At 33.2% G+C, this 18,971-nt stretch overlaps 1 protein-coding gene across 2 annotated transcripts; it reads left to right on the top strand.

Annotated features, from left to right (window-relative positions):
- Positions 1-213: 213 nt before the first annotated feature.
- On the top strand, positions 214-18,971 carry LOC106066827 (TRAF-type zinc finger domain-containing protein 1-like). Of its 2 annotated transcripts, none has more exons than XM_056006486.1 (16): positions 214-283; positions 2,182-2,242; positions 2,923-3,115; positions 3,783-4,038; positions 5,540-5,707; positions 6,339-6,433; positions 7,417-7,594; positions 8,680-8,762; positions 9,812-9,945; positions 10,551-10,656; positions 12,549-12,880; positions 13,297-13,429; positions 14,351-14,438; positions 15,034-15,166; positions 16,064-16,193; positions 17,158-18,971. In XM_056006486.1, the coding sequence occupies exons 2-16, from the start codon at positions 2,211-2,213 to the stop codon at positions 17,164-17,166; spliced, it is 2,070 nt and encodes a 689-aa protein (XP_055862461.1). In that variant the 5' UTR covers positions 214-283; positions 2,182-2,210; the 3' UTR covers positions 17,167-18,971. The 2 variants fall into 2 exon arrangements, with proteins under 2 accessions (XP_055862461.1, XP_055862460.1); XM_056006485.1 differs by having other exon boundaries at positions 241-584.

Raw genomic sequence — 18,971 nt, forward strand, 5'->3', positions numbered from 1 at the left:
GACTGATTTTGACACTTAGTTCGCCCCTGTCACGATGTTTTTTGTTTTTGACAACCCTTGGTTACACTTGGTAAATCGTCGTTTGACTTACAGTTTGAGAACCGCTGATCTAGACTAGATCTAGAATCTAAATATAGATCCGATTTTATAGTGTCTACTGTTATGTCAAGGTCCATCACCAGCCTATATATCACCGCAAGTACCATAGCTTAGAGCTGTAAACAAAACTACGAATTGCAACCAATCAGTTTCGTTTTCAATAGGAGATTGACCAGATGTCTGTGTCAGTGTGTGATTCATCTAAATTCTAGTCTAGAATCTAGATAGATCTATTTCTATTCTATATTCTAGATCTAAATCTAGATAATATCTACACATTTTCGATAATTTATAGATCTAGATGAGAGTAGATCTAGAATAATCTAGATCAAGTTTTATTCTAGTAAATACTAAGACTCTTAGTAAGACTCTAGACTAGTACACTTACACTACAGTACAGTGTACTGACTACAGTCACAGTCACTCACAGTGTACAGTGACTACTCAACTACTGTAACTGTACAAGTAGCTTAAGCCTTAGCTTAGTAAGTTAGTAATACTTAGTAAGTTAGTATACTACTTATACTGTTATACTTATAGATCTAGTCTGTAGTCTCTGAGTAGTATCAAAATATGTACTATCAAACTATCAACTATGTAGATCTATTTAAATTTAAGGCTATTATTATTATAATTAGAATATAGATTATAGATCTAGAGAGCATAGAGTATAGAAGAACAAAAAACAAAATTTAATAAAATATCTGAAAGACACAAAGATAAAGGCACATTCCTCATCCCATATGCTAGGACAAATTTGTACAAATACTCCTTCTTCCCTAGTGCTATTAGAGCATGGAATGGGTTGCCTGAGCTAGCCAGGAAAACCAGTGACTTGGCAGAATTTAAGTCATTGGTTAATATGCATGACTAAATGCATGACGCGTAGGACGTAATCATTCTTTTTTGAAGTAACGTCTGTATTATATAAGTATAAGATAAGATAAGAAGACATAGAGTACAGTCAGTCTTAGAGTCTAGATTCTACTTCTAGAAAGTAGATTATACTGATTATATAAATACTTTATTTTGATTTTTGTTTATAGGTCTACTTAAATACTAGAAATATACTAGTAACTAAGACTAGTCACTAGTGACTGCTAGTGACTAGAGTATAGGTAAATAGAATCTAGATCTATTGTATCTAATCTAGATTTAGATCTATATACTATATTTAGCTAGAGGTCTAGATCTAGATGATAGATCAAAAAATTATTAATTTAGCCTCCTATAGTGTATACTAGTTTATTTATACTAGTTACTAATCATCTAATATACACATTTTAGACTACTGCTATAACTATAACTAGAACTATACTATATTAATATATAGATACTATAGACGTCTAATAATTATAATTATATACTCAGTACAATGATAGTATTTAATCATAATAATTTTTAATAAATAACTAGAGTCAGAGTAGATATAGATATAGATAGTATAACTAGCTAGGCATTCTAGAATCTTGATCTAGTCTAGAGTCTAGAGAGTATAGACTCTAGACTGACTCAAATTACTATATATATATAGACTATAAGTGTTACCTGAGATAAACTCCTATTGAAATACAGAGCAGGAAAGACTAATCCTCCCGTAGTGCTCTGGCAAGAAATTGGGCCATTCAGCGTATTGCCTCGAAGCTACCATATGATGCACCTCTGAACTTGTATTATATATATATTATATACACAGTGCTTTTTTTGTGACAGTACGCACCAGTACAGCGTACTGACATCTTTTTCAACGTGGGGAAAAAATTATTACTTTTTTAAAATTTTTAACGTTTATTGTTAATTTATTAATAGTACAAAGTTAGGCAATCCATCACTGAGTACTGAAAAATAGGTGCCCGTACTCAGTGATGAATATATATATATATATGTCATGATCTCATGTAGTATGGGAGACGATAATACTCTCCAAAACAAGTTGTGACAAAGACATAAAAAATAGGAGCATAATTTAGATGCCTTAAGTGCACACGTCTCAATTTTCAGTTCATTACTTGTAAAAAAAAAAAAAAGACAAATAGATCTATAAATATATTTGATGCATTTCATGTATTTATTTTTTTTCAGACTTGCAAGTTTTTAAGTTTTTTTCAAATATGGCAGATGATACTAAACTGTGTCAGAACTGGTAAGCTCATTTTAGTTTTGACAGCTTCATCTTTTAACTGCTTGGTTCTTGTTGCAGTGAATTCTTGTAAATATAAGCTTTATAATCAAAGTTTTTGACATTTAAAATTTTCATATAAATCAATAATATTGATAGACATTAAATTTTGTTTTATATTTCTTATACAATTAATCACTAAAGGCTTTAGTTGTTTTTTTTTCAACAAGATAACATTGAAAAGGGTGCATGAGAACTGAGTGGTAATTAGTGATTCCTAGCTGAGGGGTCTCTGGTTCGAGTCTCTGTGAAGACTCGATGCTTGAATTTCAGGATTTTTAGGTCGACTCTGCTCCACCCAACTCTGATGACTACAGACATTAGTTGGGGAAAAGTAAAGAGGCTTGGTTGTTGTTATGGCCACATTGCACTTTTGTTAAATATGGGCCACAGAAACGGGTGATCTTTATATCATCTGTCCCATGCACAGATCGCAAGGTCTGAAAGGGTTACTTTACTTTACTTTTTAAAATCACTAACGGCTTTTGATTAAACAAAACACACATTGAAATAAATTATAAATATATCTTTTTGTTGTTGTATATATTTGTTTTGTTAAAGGTTCATTAGATGTTGTAGTTCTGAAATTTATATCATTGTTACCATTGAACATTAACCTTTTTTTTTTTTGTCTATATGCTCAGTAAACGAGATATAGCAAGTGCTAATTTCGTGATGCATGAAGTTCACTGTCGCCGGCACATAGTACTATGTAAAGACTGCAATGAACCAGTTCCTAGAGCAGAGCTTGAGGAACATTTCCAAGAACTTCATGCTCAAGTTCCCTGTGAAAAGTGTGGCAAGACAACTACCAAGGATGCAATGGCAGAACATTTAGTAAGTCAAGTGATAACACTGTGGCCATAAACTTTAGAAAATCTATTTTATTCTGAATAAAAAGGGTTTAGTTAAGTTAGATGTATTATTAGAAATGTGTTTCAAATAAGATTTCCCAACTCCACTCTTATTACATATTATTCAAATGTTCTTCAGTTGTAACTTAAATTTTAAATTGACAAATGTTGCTAATTGTGTTGAAATAACACATTTTGTTTAACAGCATCTAAAGGTTATTCAAAAATATTAAAGCTCTAGAACGCATTCGTGATTGACATTTAATGAAAATGTAGTTATAATTTTACTACCTTCACCTATCCCATAGTCTGTTTAACCATTGGGGCACCACACAAGATCTGTCAATCATATTTCTCCATTCCTCTTTGTCCTTTATCTTGGATAGAATTTCATTCAATGACAGGCCTGACCATTCTTTGATCTTATCTTCCCATCGCTTCCTATGTCTTCCCCTTTACTTCTTCCTTGAACTGTTCCCTGAAGGAAGGTCTTTGCAAGCCCTGAGGACCTTGTGATGTGGCCGTAGAGTTTGATTAGAAACAGGATAGAAACAATCAGACTTCACAATGACCTGCTAACCACTGTAAAAAAAAATGTAAACTCAATTTTATTGTACATGCTTAATTAGATTCTTTCCATTATTTTATAGGCAGATGACTGTGCCAAGAGATTATTACAGTGTACTTATTGTGACCTGTCCGTCACAAAAGAAGAGCTAGAATCACACATGGGCTATTGCGGGACCCGGACAGAGTGCTGCCCCCTCTGCCAGCAGTACGTCATGCTGAAGGACATGTTGAGACATGAAAGCTCTGGATGCACCTACCCTGAGCCCAAACCACCCCAGCAGCTGCCGCAGAGTGATCCAGGAGTCTACAGCATGGAGGAATTGCAGCGGCTATTAAGTGAGTAGTCATGAGATAGGGTCTTTTTGTTTAGATTCAGGGAGTATTTCTCTTGATGTTGTTACCTGTAGATTCTGAAACAGTTTTGATGTGTGTGCTTAATGTAAAATTTGTTGTGGATGTGTTTGAGAATGTTAACTTGTTGTACAGTGCTTTTCAATGACTGGAGAGCTCGTTCATTCATTGACACACAAATTTAATTAGAGACCTTCTAATCAATTGATAACTATGTTAATTACCACAAATTGGGATTTGCCTTTGTCTTTCAAATAATGGTATGAAATATTAGCAGTCAAAACAATCATTAATTAAAGAAGTATATGAAGTAACTCTAAGAATGCCCAAATAGTCTTATTTTGAATCCTCAAATAGTCTTATTTTGAATACCCAAATAGACTTATTTTGAATGCCCAAATAGTCTTGTTTTGAATGCCCAAATAGTCTTATTTTGAATCCTCAAATAGTCTTATTTTGAATACCCAAATAGACTTATTTTGAATGCCCAAATAGTCTTGTTTTGAATGCCCATATAGTCTTATTTTGAATGCCCAAATAGTCTTTTTTTATTTTGAAATAGTCTTATTTTGTAATTCAGACTATAATTTATCATTTTAGATTTGCTATCTATGTCACATGACTAACATTATTCATTTTTATTCTGAATGTTTAAAAAAAATTACAAAATAATTATAATAGATCTTAGAATATTCTGACAAAATACAATACTAGTCTATTAAGAGGGGTTTATTAAGGAAATATATTCTCAATAGCAAAATCTCTTAGTTTAAAAAAAAGTATAGGATACAAACAAGAGAGATGAATTTGGATGCTAGACACAGGTATTTGACATTTTACCTATTAAAGGATAAACTTTGTTTTTAAGGAGCTATTCTATCTTATTTGATAGAATTCTGTAATAAACAGTGATTGTAGTTAAGTGTTTACAAGTGTAACAGTGATTGCTATTTCAGGCATCAAATAAAGTGAACAATTTGGCATTAAATTGTATGAGATTTATTATTATTTTTTGGTTGCTCGTTTCAAATCAATCACCTGCTGATGAATATATTAAAACTCTTTTCAGTGCAATAACTCTTTTGGCAGTTTGGTAAAGATGGTCTGGTCCAGTCATTGTTGGCTTCTGTTGTCATGGGAGACTAGATAAGGGAATGATTTATGAAAAAAATATATTTATAAACTATAAATCAAACTTTTTATAATTTATAATTTTTCAAAACAAATTTAATAGAGAGAGGAAAAAGGCTGTAGGTGTAGTCTGTGTTTAATTTTTTATTTTTATGTATTTGTTATTTTAAGAAATACCATTATAAAAAATATGCAGTTAACCCCTTAACCTTACATATTCAGTTAGCTTTCGGTGTATCTGTGTATGTGTGTTTTTAATCTGGTACATTTATATGACTTTTAATATGTGCTTGTGTTCGTATCAAGTTTTTGGGTGACCTTTGATGTTTGTATCATGTTAATAAACTAATTTCAGATGGTTCAGAATTTGGTGTAGGAGATTTCTTCAATGACCCACACACAGATTTCCTGTTCCCATTCAACACCAACAAAAGTAACGTCACTCTGAGTAATCCAGTCAGTAATGGCTTGTCCACAAGTGCTGTGTACAAAAAGTCTGATGTGAATGTACACAGGGATAAAAGTGAGTGATTCAAGTGAACTGATTTATTTTAATATGAGGGGAGGTAATAAAGTCAAAATTATTAAGAAATAACAACTATCAGTCACAGAGGAAGAAAGGTTATACTAATAATGCCCACAGACACTGGCTAGCATTATGTGTGGAGCCTGATAGACTTTGACCTTTTGTAATAGCCTAAGAAAAATGTATTTCAGTTAAATGCTCATCCATCTAAAAAGGTTATGTTTGGGTATGGCTAAATTAGACACATCTTGAGCATATCCTGAGTTTAAAACCCCGTTAATTTTTATTTCGTTGACAGGTGTGAGAGTTAAGCTTTAAAAATCGCACATGTATTTCCTCGTCCTTAATTCCTTACCATTTGTTTGCTAAGATGGGGGTAAAGATTTCTTTTTAGTAAGGCTTATGGTGTATAAATGATTTCTATTTGACATATACTGTGTATATATATATATATATATATCTATATATATATATATATATATATATATACATGTAAGTAATTTAAAGTAACGAGGTTATCACTTATCCAATTTAATGGATTGCTCATGAAACTATTTAATGATCATCAATGATTGTTAACTTTTGTTGTGGTCAAGTCTGTAATTATGTGCCTTTTTTTTTTTTTCAGAATCTCCCCCAGAGCTGGCAGATGACTCTGCTATCACCCATGATATTGATTATGATGAGATGTTGGCTTTACAGTTGGCACAAGAATGGGAACAGGTTAATGTTTAGATTGACTGCATTTAAAAACTATTTAATGTTTATTTTGATGTAAAACCAAGTAAAGTTAAGTTCCCCTTTCAGACCTTGTGGTCTATAAGGCAGATGATGTAAGGGTCATCTGTTTCTGTGGCCTAAGGTTAACAAGGGCGTCATGTGGCCAGCACTATGACCAACTGCCTTTACTTTTCCCCAACTAGTGTCAGATACCTATTAGAGCTCGGTGGACTCAGAGGCGCCCAAAGATTCAGAAATTAAAAGTCCCAGTCTTCGCCAGGATTCAACATAGGACCCCCGATTCAGAGCCAAGCGCTTTACCGCACAGCCACCACGCCTCTAATGTAAAACCTAGAGTCATATTCTAATAATATGATTAAGACCAAAATAGCTGCATACATTTTGTACAATTTAGAAAGAAATCAAGACTAGAGCTGTGTTGTGTTTTCTGAGTGCCTAAAGGCAGCGGGGAGTCTCTCTCTCCCCCCCCCCCCCCCACACACACATTTCCACAAAAGAGATTGTAACATAACAAACTGAGCATGCTGCTGTGAAGAAGAAGTAACCGTGTCTCATATTCTGTTTGACTGCTTTAGACTTGCTGATCCTCCATCTTGACAGGTCTGAAAACCCACAAATTCTCTACCTGTACATGCATGCACTAGACAAAACAGGAGGTTTTTCTGTCCAGAGCTTGAGCCTCTCAAGCCCTCACTAAAATGGAGTTTGGTGATGAGGATGATGATAGCATGAAAGATGCACTATATAAAAGTAATTTAATAAAATACTTATAACATTTAAATTTATTTTACATTATTTGTCAGTGATGAGACACTTCGATGCCAATCTTTTAATAAACCCTTCACATGCTCCTCGTTTATTGGTTCTCAGACGTAACTGTCAGGATGCTTTTTTATTGTCATTAGTTGAATACTCATGTTAAGTTAGTTTACTAGCACTTGCCAATATAAACTCACAATTTCCAGGATGATGAAGATATAGACAGTGACTTGGCTGTCATACACCACAAAAGGCCGGTAGATTCATTAGCTGATTTAGTGAGTAGTACTACTGAGACCCATGTAACCACTAAGAAGCCGTTGTCACCCATCACTAGTAAAGAACTTCTGCAACCCTCAAGATTGAATAAAGAACCTGATTCAAGTAATGATAAAATTTTTTCTCCTTAAGAAGTATCTTTAGCCATTCTCTTTTGAAATATCTTTAGCCATTCTCTTTTGAAATATCTTTAGCCATTCTCTTTTGAAATATCTTTAGCCATTCTCTTTTGAAATATCTTTAGCCATTCTCTTTTGAAATATCTTTAGCCATTCTCTTTTGAAATATCTTTAGCCATTCTCTTTTGAAATATCTTTAGCCATTCTCTTTTGAAATATCTTTAGCCATTCTCTTTTGAAATATCTTTAGCCATTCTCTTTTGAAATATCTTTAGCCATTCTCTTTTGAAATATCTTTAGCCATTCTCTTTTGAAATATCTTTAGCCATTCTCTTTTGAAATATCTTTAGCCATTCTCTTTTGAAATATCTTTAGCCATTCTCTTTTGAAATATCTTTAGCCATTCTCTTTTGAAATATCTTTAGCCATTCTCTTTTGAAATATCTTTAGCCATTCTCTTTTGAAATATCTTTAGCCATTCTCTTTTGAAATATCTTTAGCCATTCTCTTTTGACCTCTTTCTTGTACCTCTGATGGTATAACTTATGATAATATAACTTCTGATAATATAACTTATGATAATATAACTTCTGATGGTATAACTTATGATGATATAACTTATGAAGATATAACTTATGATGGTATAACTTATGATAATATAACTTCTGATAATATAACTTCTGATAATATAACTTCTGATGGTATAACTTATGATGGTATAACTTATGATGGTATAACTTGTGGTGATATAACTTGTGGTGGTATAACTTATGATGATATAACTTATGAAGATATAACTTATGATGGTATAACTTGTGGTGATATAACTTATGATGGTATATTTTATAAAGATGTAACTTATGATGGTATAACTTATGAAGATATAACTTATGATAATATCTTACGATACTATAACTTATGATAATATAACTTATGATGGTATCACTTGTGGTGATATAACTTTCTTACAAACTTGCCCGAAGAACTTTAATTTGTCTTGTAATTAGATTTATTTAAAGAGAAATATTTGTGGAAATGAATTTATTCTCTCTACACTTAAAAACCTTCTAGATGATGATGTTGACGAGGAGACCAAGATTCCGTGTGAGTTCTGTGACCTGGAAGTAACACTGCACACTTATTTTGACCACGTGGTGAGATATTGAAGTATTGTCTTTGCATTTTTCCACTAAGAATTGGAATTCTGAGAATTGAAAAAAAAAAAAAAAATCAGAAGTTGTATATTTAAAACAGATTACTGCTGTAGTTTAAAAAATCTTTATTGGTTAGAAGAGTATATTTCATATGTAACTATAATAGCACTTGAATTCCTATAGTGCTGTCAACAAACTGAATGTAATCCAAAGACGCTTTTAAAAACAACTGACAGAGAACAGGGCTTTTTGAATTTTGTACACAAAACAAATAATATAAATATTTATTTAAAAAATCAATTTCTATGTTAAAATAATACAGTAAACTAAACATTTATATTTTATTTGATAAAAAATAATGGGAAAAAAATGAGGATTTAACCCATGGCCATAGCTTTGTTAGCGTAGTGTTCCATCAACTCAGCTAACCAGCCAGATTACTATATGTGAAATTTTAGCTTAAAATTGGATCAAGTTAGATTGGATTGGATTGTGTGAAATTTTAGCTTAAAATTGGATCAAGTTAGATTGAATTGGATTGTGTGAAATTTTAGCTTAAAATTGGATCAAGTTAGATTGGATTGGATTGTGTGAAATTTTAGCTTAAAATTGGATCAAGTTAGATTGCATTGGATTGTGTGAAATTTTAGCCTAAAATAAATGATTTTCTCCTATCTTTTTTTCGACTTTTTTTTTAAGTTTCACGTGACCCACTTCCCATTCACACCATGTTGTGCATTTGGACCAACGTCTGCCCATGAAGTTTAGAGTCTACATTATTTTAAAAAAAAAGGTTCATTATAAGACTGATTGTAAATTATAGCCATGGAATAACTTTACTATTTTGTAAAATATTAGGGTTCTCTTCCATAATTGTGGTACTAACTGTAGCCTGAAAAAAAGTAAAATAATATGTTGTATTCTCTGTACCATGCCAAAAAAAGTTATAAAAAAATATTTTTAAAAATTTTGTTGAACATTCCAAATCTCCTACAATGATCTTTTCCCCTTGTTTTTGCCAATCCAGTTTTTATCAATTTATTCTGCAGGAAAATTGTCAAATTTCAAGATTTTTCCAACAAAGTCAAAGTGTCCCTGACCTTAACAATGAGATCTCAAGTCCACAGATGAGTATGAGTCGTCACTCCATCCCAGTAATTAATAATCTCAGATCAATGCCAAGGTAAAATATAAACACTGCTTAATATCCTGTGGTTTCTTAACGTACTAAAATAATGTTAACTTATTTTATTGTCACACCTAGGAGAATAAAAACTCTGAGTTAAAACCTTGGGGTTGTACCCTAATATGGTAACGGCTTTGGAAGTCAAACTTGAGGACCTTAAGGCATCTTGTAGCACAGTATGCTACACCCTGGAAGAGCTACAATTCACTGATCTCAAACTGTATCGGCACTTGCCGTTGCTTCAGATACATCAGCTGCCTGGAGTGGGGTGAACTGCTATGTAGGCAACATGGTTCCGAGCATAGCTAATGCTCATTTCTATGAGATGGTCCAAAGTCTCTTATTGCATTTGTATTTTAGTGCCGTTAACACACCAAGGCAACAGGAAACAGTGTTTACAGTTAACTTCTTGTGCTGTATATTATGATTGAAATTTAGCAGCAGCTTTTAAAACTTTTGTATAAGAAGAGTAGCTTAAGCCTCTTTGCTTTTGCCATGGTCTCTGTAGAATTGGTGAAGGTGGTTTGTGCTTGTTGAATTTTTCTTGTTTTATTATAATTTTTCATTCTAATTTGATGTTCAAACTTGTAACAATGTTACAGAAGTGATCACGTAGTTCCCAAGTTGTCTGCTTCAGACGATGACTTCATGTTGCCCTGTGAATTCTGTGAAGAAATGTTTCCATCAGAAATCATCATTCAACACCAGGTCTGTCTTCATTACATTTAGCAGTTCATTCAACACCAACCCCGTCTTCATTACATATAGCAGTTCATTCAACACCAGGTCTGTCTTCATTACATTTAGCAGTTCATTCAACACCAGGTCTGTCTTTATTACATTTAGCAGTTCATTCAACACTAGGTCTGTCTTCATACATTTAGTAGTTCATTCAACACCAGGTCTGTCTTCATTACATTTAGCAGTTCATTCAACACCAGGTCTGTCTTCATTACATTTAGCAGTTCATTCAACACCAGGTCTGTCTTCATTACATTTAGCAGTTCATTCAACACCAGGTCTGTCTTCATTACATTTAGCAGTTCATTCAACACCAGGTCTGTCTTCATTACATTTAGTAGTTCATTCAACACCAGGTCTGTCTTCATTACATTTAGTAGTTCATTCAACACCAGGTCTGTCTTCATTACATTTAGCAGTTCATACAACACCAGGTCTGTCTTCATTACATTTAGCAGTTCATTCAACACCTGGACTGTCTTCATTACATTTAGCAGTTCATTCAACACCAGGTCTGTCTTCATTACATTTAGCAGTTCATTCAACACCAGGACTGTCTTCATTACATTTAGCAGTTCATTCAACACCTGGACTGTCTTCATTACATTTAGTAGTTCATTCAACACCAGGACTGTCTTCATTACATTTAGTAGTTCATTCAACACCAGGTCTGTCTTCATTACATTTAGCAGTTCATTCAACACCAGGTCTGTCTTCATTACATTTAGCAGTTCATTCAACACCAGGTCTGTCTTCATTACATTTAGTAGTTCATTCAACACCAGGTCTGTCTTCATTACATTTAGTAGTTCATTCAACACCAGGTCTGTCTTCATTACATTTAGCAGTTCATTCAACACCAGGTCTGTCTTCATTACATTTAGCAGTTCATTCAACACCTGGACTGTCTTCATTACATTTAGCAGTTCATTCAACACCAGGTCTGTCTTCATTACATTTAGCAGTTCATTCAACACCAGGACTGTCTTCATTACATTTAGCAGTTCATTCAACACCTGGACTGTCTTCATTACATTTAGTAGTTCATTCAACACCAGGACTGTCTTCATTACATTTAGCAGTTCATTCAACACCAGGTCTGTCTTCATTACATTTAGCAGTTCATTAACACCAGGACTGTCTTCATTACATTTAGTATTTTATTCTTGGGGTAGAAAAAGTGGTACTGTATCTACCTTATGTAAGGTTTCACTGTGTGCTAATGATGGTGGATGGCGGCTGGCAAGTTTCAAACCAGGGACTGTTGAGACAATAGTCCAAATATCATACGACTCAACCAGGCAGCCATCCAACCAGACAATCATCTTATATCTCATAGACAATAATTGAAAATAAGAATTACACATTGAGTGGAATATTAAAAAACAAAACATAATTATATCTATTTGTGATAGCATATAGTGGAATGGGTTCTAAATGTTTTTGTTTTGGATTTATAAATGACTCTCCATTGAAGAGATTCTTAAGGTCTATAAACCAGATTTAAGAAAACTTTCAGTTCTATAAACCATATTTAAGAGAACTTTAAGGTCTATAAACTAAACCAGATTTAAGAGAGCTTTAAAGTCTATAAGCCAGATCTGGTATATCTCATCCATTCACTTGGCCATTACCTCCAAGCTAATTATGTAGCTAGCACAACGACCATCTTCACTTTTCCCCAACAGATGCCAGGCTCCCATTAGAGCTAGGTGGACATCCTGAAATACAAAATGAAAATCTGGTCTCCGCCAGGACTTAGGACCTTCACCTTGGCAGACAAGAGTTACCCCACTCTTCTGCTATATCTTATTTCGTTTCTATTTGTACCTTTACACCAAATTAAAAAACATTTCTAGAGTTTATGCCAAGCAAATGAACAACCCCCACACAGAGAGGCAACTTCTACACACAGAGAGGCAACTTCTACACAAAGAGAGGCTTCTTCATTTGTCTCTAGCAGCAGAGGTTCTCACAATGTAAAAACGAGATCTGTCCGAAATTATCCCTCCCCCAAGATGCCAGAGAAAAGTGGAAGGTCTCGGCACCGCCAGTCTTCTCCATCCCTCATTAACTATGTGGGTCAAGATGGTGGAGATGCAGATGAAAATATAAATTACAAGAAGCCTTTGACAGCAATGAGGCCTCTAGAGTCTACAAGTAACAAATACAGCAGTTACCCAGTCAGTCGGTGAGTTTATTAGTTTGTTGATGAAGTTTGTAATAGATAAGTTTAATTTCTACAACCATGTATTCCTGATTATAATCAAGTCACTTTATTTTTGATTACTGAAATATATGACCAAGTCATGAAAGCATGATATTGATTTGTTAATAATACAACCAAAATAAAATAAATTTGTTATAGATTAAAATTAAACTTCCAAAACCTTGTCAGTTATATGCAATCAATTTTTATGCCTATCTTTACATCACTTTTAATGTTAATTGCTTTATATTAATATAGCTCAAATATTTTTGAATTATTAAATAATTTAATTGGGAGTCGAAACTTAATCCTGAGCTCTTATATTTCTTTTGACTCTTTATCTTATATTCACTTAGTTTAGTTTGTGTGTGTAATTATTTTTCTAAACTACATTCTAGTTTTGACCCTGCTGTAACGAAACCACCAAGACGCCTCTCAAGACATAACAGCCATGGCGATGATGATGGACCAGAATTTACTGTTAGTAAACAAGAACAACGAACCAGAGCCAGATTGAATCAGTTTTTACAAGTAACATTAAAAAAAAATACTTTAGTTTTACTTTTTTTTTCAACCACTATCCAAAGCACTTAATGATGTTTCAAGGTTATAAGATAATTCACAAATGTGAATTAAGTAATGTGTATACTTTCTAGCAAAGAAAAAGTTTTTCCTGTTAGAGACTACAAAATATGTGGCTAAAGAATTGAAGGAACGTAAAACAAATTTCTGGTCTGTCATTTCTAAACGTCTCAAATCAAAGATGGTGAAAGCAGGTTTGGTAGCTGAGTGGTTAAGTACTTAGCTTCTGAACCGGGGAGTCCCAAGTTTGAATCCTGATGAAGACTGGGGTTTTTAATTTTGGTATCTTTAGGGCAACTTTAGTCCACTTTATTTTAGATTACTGTATTATTGACATTAGTTGGGGAAAAGTATAGGTGGTTGGTCGTTGTGTTGGCCACATGACAATGACACCCTTGTTAATTGGGCCACAGAAACATGACCTTTACATCATCTGCCCTATAGATTGCAAGGTCTGAAAGAGGAACTTGTTTACTTTTAATCTGAGGAAGAGGGTCTGTTGTTAAGGGATTAAGCGCTTGGCTTCCAAACTGAGAGGCTCGAATCTCAGTGACTGCTGTGATTGTGAATTTCTTGCTGCTTTTTACAGATGACTCTGCTCCATAGACCAGTTAGGTCTGAAAGTTCTAACTTTAATCTACTTACTATATATTTGAGAAATAATTTGACTAAAATAATGAGCTTGTGTCTAAATGTTTCTTTACTTATTGTAACAGGGCTCACTATTACTTTTGACTTTGTATCTTACTTTGTATGCTATACATATGTTAGTGACACCCCTAAGAACTTACAATGCAGAGGACATTTGTACTGGGAACATTCTATTAGCATGTGAAAATGAATGTTTTTTGTTCATGTTCAACTCAATAGGATGATGTCAGTCAAGGTGCCTCACCTTACACAAAAGAAGACGCCAGTATTTCTAAATCAATGAGAACAACAGGGCAGGAAAGAATCGGTAAATTCATCTTCCAGCTTTTACTTTTGAATCATCTCATACCTTTTTTTCTGTTTAGCATTAGTTAAAACTTATCATTATTTCTGAACAGAAATACCTGTTTAGCATTAGGAAAATTTATTATTATTTCTGAACAGAAATACCTGTTTAGTATTAGGAAAACTTATCATTATTTCTGAACAGAAATACCTGTTTAGCATTAGGAAAATGTATTATTATTTCTGAACAGAAATACCTGTTTAGTATTAGGAAAACTTATCATTATTTCTGAACAGAAATACCTGTTTAGCATTAGGAAAATTTATTATTATTTCTGAACAGAAATACCTGTTTAGCATTAGGAAAATTTGCTGTTGTTAGACTACAGAATTGTTCTGAAAGTTTGCAGTGTTCAGAATTTACAAGTTTTATTAGTAGAACCTATCCTTTTAGCTTTGTTTGATTTAGTATCTTTGGTAATGATTCCATGTTGTCTTTGATACTTTTCAATATTGAAGTATCACATTGTAACATTTGTCTTCAACATCTAAGTAATTTTGTTTTTTTTACAGTTTTAGTTTTTATTTTTTTAATTTTTAACATTTTTTATATGTAGGTGGGGAAAGAAAATCTAATGTAGACACTCGAACTGTTTTGAGACAGATGGAAGACAGGGCAGCAATGAGACAAACAGAAGACAGCTCAACAAGGCGAACAGAAGAAAATAAGCAGACGTCATCAAGAAAAAGGTAAGTTATGTCCCCTTGTGCTGGTCATTGAAACTGATTTCTTTTATGGAAATTTAAAATACCATTCAACAGATTCCATTCTGTGGGAAATTCATTATTTTATCCTTTTGCTAACATCATGGAAATGATAAAGGGATAGTACACTAGACCCATGGCCAGTCAGTGTTGTGTTTGAATCTTCATATCAACAATTTTGTCTGCAACTCACTCCTAGACTGCCTCATGATGTAACATCACAAGTTAAATGTGTGACTAGCCACATGGTGCCCTGCTACTGAAGATATAACACTGGTTTGAAAGTTATTATAAAGTTATTATTGTTGCATTATATTAGCACAGATTTGTTATTATCAACAGAGTTGAGACTATTGTCTCCTAAGACCATATGCCTGTTGAAGCCCCCCCCCCCCCCCCCCCCCCCCATGTCCTAACTGACCTGAATCTTTTTGTCAGATGCAAATTTGTTTCACCTGTTTTTTTGTCCCTAGGAGGATCTAAACTTAAGATACTCATGCTAGAGTGCAAGGCTGAATGCCAAGTAATCTTTGGGGGGGGAGGGGGGACCCTTTCATTTTCTTTTCCACATTTGTAGGTGCCCACCATTTAAAGGGCTCCTTGAGGAAAAGTGTGTGACAAGCTTTTGAAGATTTCTTCCATCCCTGTTAGCGCAATGAACTAAGTTCCATTCCTGACTGGAGCTCTGTTTTGCTTCCATCTGAATACAACAATGAGCTGAAACGCTTTGCCCTGGTATCAACAAAGACATTTTTTCAAAATTTAACATGAATATTGTGCAATAGTTATCTCCCTTTCCCAAAGCCTAGATGCTCTGGTTCCTACAGACTAGAACCAAAGAGTCTCTGAAGTAAATTTACAATCAGTTTGTTTTGGTTTTAGAGCATCCCAGAGATCACAGTTATCTAATGAGACAGCTGCTGAAGGGCCTGCCAACAGGAACCTCTCGAGATCACACCATGTGTTCAGCCCTGATTTACGATTGAAACCAGAAAATAAAATTCCACCAAAAGTAAGTTCTTCTGTAATTTGAGAGTTACTATTTTTAAAAAACTTTTTTAATACATTTTTTTTTGAGAGTTGGAGTGTATAGATAGATAAAATGATTATTGATTATGCAATGGAGACACAGGGATTATCAATAATGCTAAATAAAGGGGACACTATGATTATTCATCATTCTTTGGATATACAGGGATAAAGGACTGTTATGGAGATAATAGTATTATTGAATATGTTATGGATTATTGAATATGTTATGGATTATTGAAAATGTTCAAATTGCACAAGGATTATTTTTTTGTTTAATGGTGTCTATTATGAATAATGTTATGGAGATACGCTTAAAATTGACTATGAAATGGAAATTCTAGAACCAATCCTCAACACCGCCTTCTTCTCGAGTCTAAGTAATATGGTTAACGATAATCATCATCATCATTCCTTTGCGCTCCTTGTGGAACATAGGGCCTCAGTAAAAACAGGCCACTCTCCACAGTCTCTTGCTAGTTTTTTTTTAATGGCTTCCCAGCTCTTCCCTGTCCTCTCAGCTTCATTTAGTATATTGCGTCGCCATGTTCTTTTTGTTCTTCCTCTATGCCTTGTTCCCTGGGGGTTCTGCTGTTAGGCCTATATAGCTCTGTTATTGGTATCTTTTCTAAGTTAGCAATAATAAAAGGAAACAAATGTTTCTGGCCTAGACTATAAAGAAAAATGAGTTGTTTCGTTCTTCCTGCTTGAAAATTTAATTTTCCCTCAGGTGACCTCAGGCTATCTTCCTTTATGTATATTTTTAAAAAATCAGTTAATGACATCAAGAAATCTAACGTATAGGTCTTACTGCTCTGAAGGAAAATTCAACTTTGTTTCCAGTATAAAGGTTTAAGTTTTAACTAGTTTCTAAAATGGAGCTCTATTTACTCATTGCATTCTTGGCGAACAAAAATTTTAACTTTCTATTTTATTCTGTTTTTCAGAAGCGGTAAACAAACAAAACAACAAACGCTTGGATCAACTGAACAGAAACTGTGATAGATATTTTTTCATTGTTTAATGTTTCGTTTCATTTGCAATTCACATTTTTATACAGCGGTTGAACTTGATGAAGTTGTTGCTAAAATTCACTTGAAAGACTTGATGAAAATGTCCATCTAGGCTGAGCACCTTTTCTTGCAAAATAAATATTTATTTTGTTCCTTCTTATTTATGTATACAGTGACACAACATAAATTGGCGGGCATTTGCTTTTACCATACAAAAGCTAAAATTGTCTAGTGAAATATTCTAAGGGCTGAACAGATGTACAATGTCTTGAAAACTTAAAAAAATATTTTGGTGTACAGTTAAATAACTTTTTTTTTTCTGAAACTTGCTTGGATTGGAAAGTGCAAAGTCTTTCATTTCTTTCAATCTATTATTTTTTTTTTTTTTATTATCCTTTCTTAAAAAGCACTGTTTTATTCAGCTTCATGCTGACCTGTTTTATCATTGAATGTAAGCTGTTGAAAAGATGATTTCATACTAAAGGGATTCAGTATGAACAGTTCAGCCTGTATGAATGTTGTTTTTCTTTTTTTTTCAAGGGGAGACTTCTTTGTTAAATATCCATGTATTCAGCAATATTTGTCTACATGTTTTTAGAATTGACTTTATATATATACAAATATAAATAGATAATATGTATATCACATTACTAATTGCTAATATGAGTTCATAAAATAAAATAAATTTATTAATAGTTTTTTTTTTTTTACTGATTTGCATCTGATGTAACACAATATGTTGTTCACAGTTCAACACTCTTTCTTCATATCTGTACTTCAAGGGAATGTTTATATTATTTGTGTCACTTGATTATTTTTCAAGTTACAAAATTATTTCAATTTTTTTTTCTTCTTTTTTTATAAAAATTTACTCAAAATGACTATGTTCTTTAGTCCTTTTATTTTACTGGGTATAGTAATGATGCATTCAAGCCTTGTACTGAATGGAAAAATTGAGGTAAATATATAAATATATATAAATTTGATGCCACAGCCTCCTTGCCTGTTAGAACAATGTCAAGGATGCTAGGTTATGTTTGGAACCTGTACCTATTTTGGTTCATTTGTAAGGAGTCTGAGCAACACCTTGTAAAACTTTTATTTGGTTTGGTTTCAGACTCTTATGTTAGTTATACCTACCAGTACTTACTTTGTTGTTACTTGTACTGGTATGGTTGATCTGATTGATAAGAAACTGTCCATTTTTTTGTACTATCTGCTCTTTAAGGGAAGCAACCTTAGATGGTACAGGTTGATACTAATAGTGCTTTCCCTTCTTAGCTTGACCTATAAATATTTTGGAAAAAAACTTAATTTTTTTGCAATGTACTTGTGACAGTATTTGAAGTAACTCTGATTGGCAAAAAAAAAAATAAATGTTTTGTTTTTCAGTTTCCATTGGCAACCGTCCTAAAGCTATTCCTGCTGTGTGTCTCAAGAGCCTTACAATTTCCAATTATACTGCAATTTTATTTTGGTTTCTGTTTCTTAACCTTTTTAAAAAAACTAAATGAATGCCTGGCATCTTATCAAGAATGAATAGAATTGTTTTGGCATAAACACTACTTAATTTTTAACTTCAGGGTTTAATTTAAATAATGATGGATATATTGAATTTAAAGAATTAATACTAAACAACTGTAGCTAGTTCACTTGTCAAGAAGTGTATATCCTTCAATCGGAATAAATTCACAGTGTTGTTATGTAGACAACTTGCTCATTTCTACTCAATAAAGAGACTTAACTTA

The sequence above is a fragment of the Biomphalaria glabrata genome, chromosome 12 (genome assembly GCF_947242115.1).
Source record: "Biomphalaria glabrata chromosome 12, xgBioGlab47.1, whole genome shotgun sequence".
NCBI lineage: Eukaryota > Metazoa > Mollusca > Gastropoda > Planorbidae > Biomphalaria > Biomphalaria glabrata.

What these genes read in the sequence shown, in the direction of transcription:
- LOC106066827 (XM_056006486.1), top strand. Translation starts at nt 2,211, where the DNA reads ATGGCAGATGATACTAAACTGTGTCAGAACTG. An exon ending in ACACTTATTTTGACCACGTG is followed by an intron (nt 8,763 to 9,811) that starts GTGAGATATTGA and finishes TTTATTCTGCAG; the next exon opens with GAAAATTGTCAAATTTCAAG. An exon ending in AACAGGGCAGGAAAGAATCG is followed by an intron (nt 14,439 to 15,033) that starts GTAAATTCATCT and finishes TTTTATATGTAG; the next exon opens with GTGGGGAAAGAAAATCTAAT.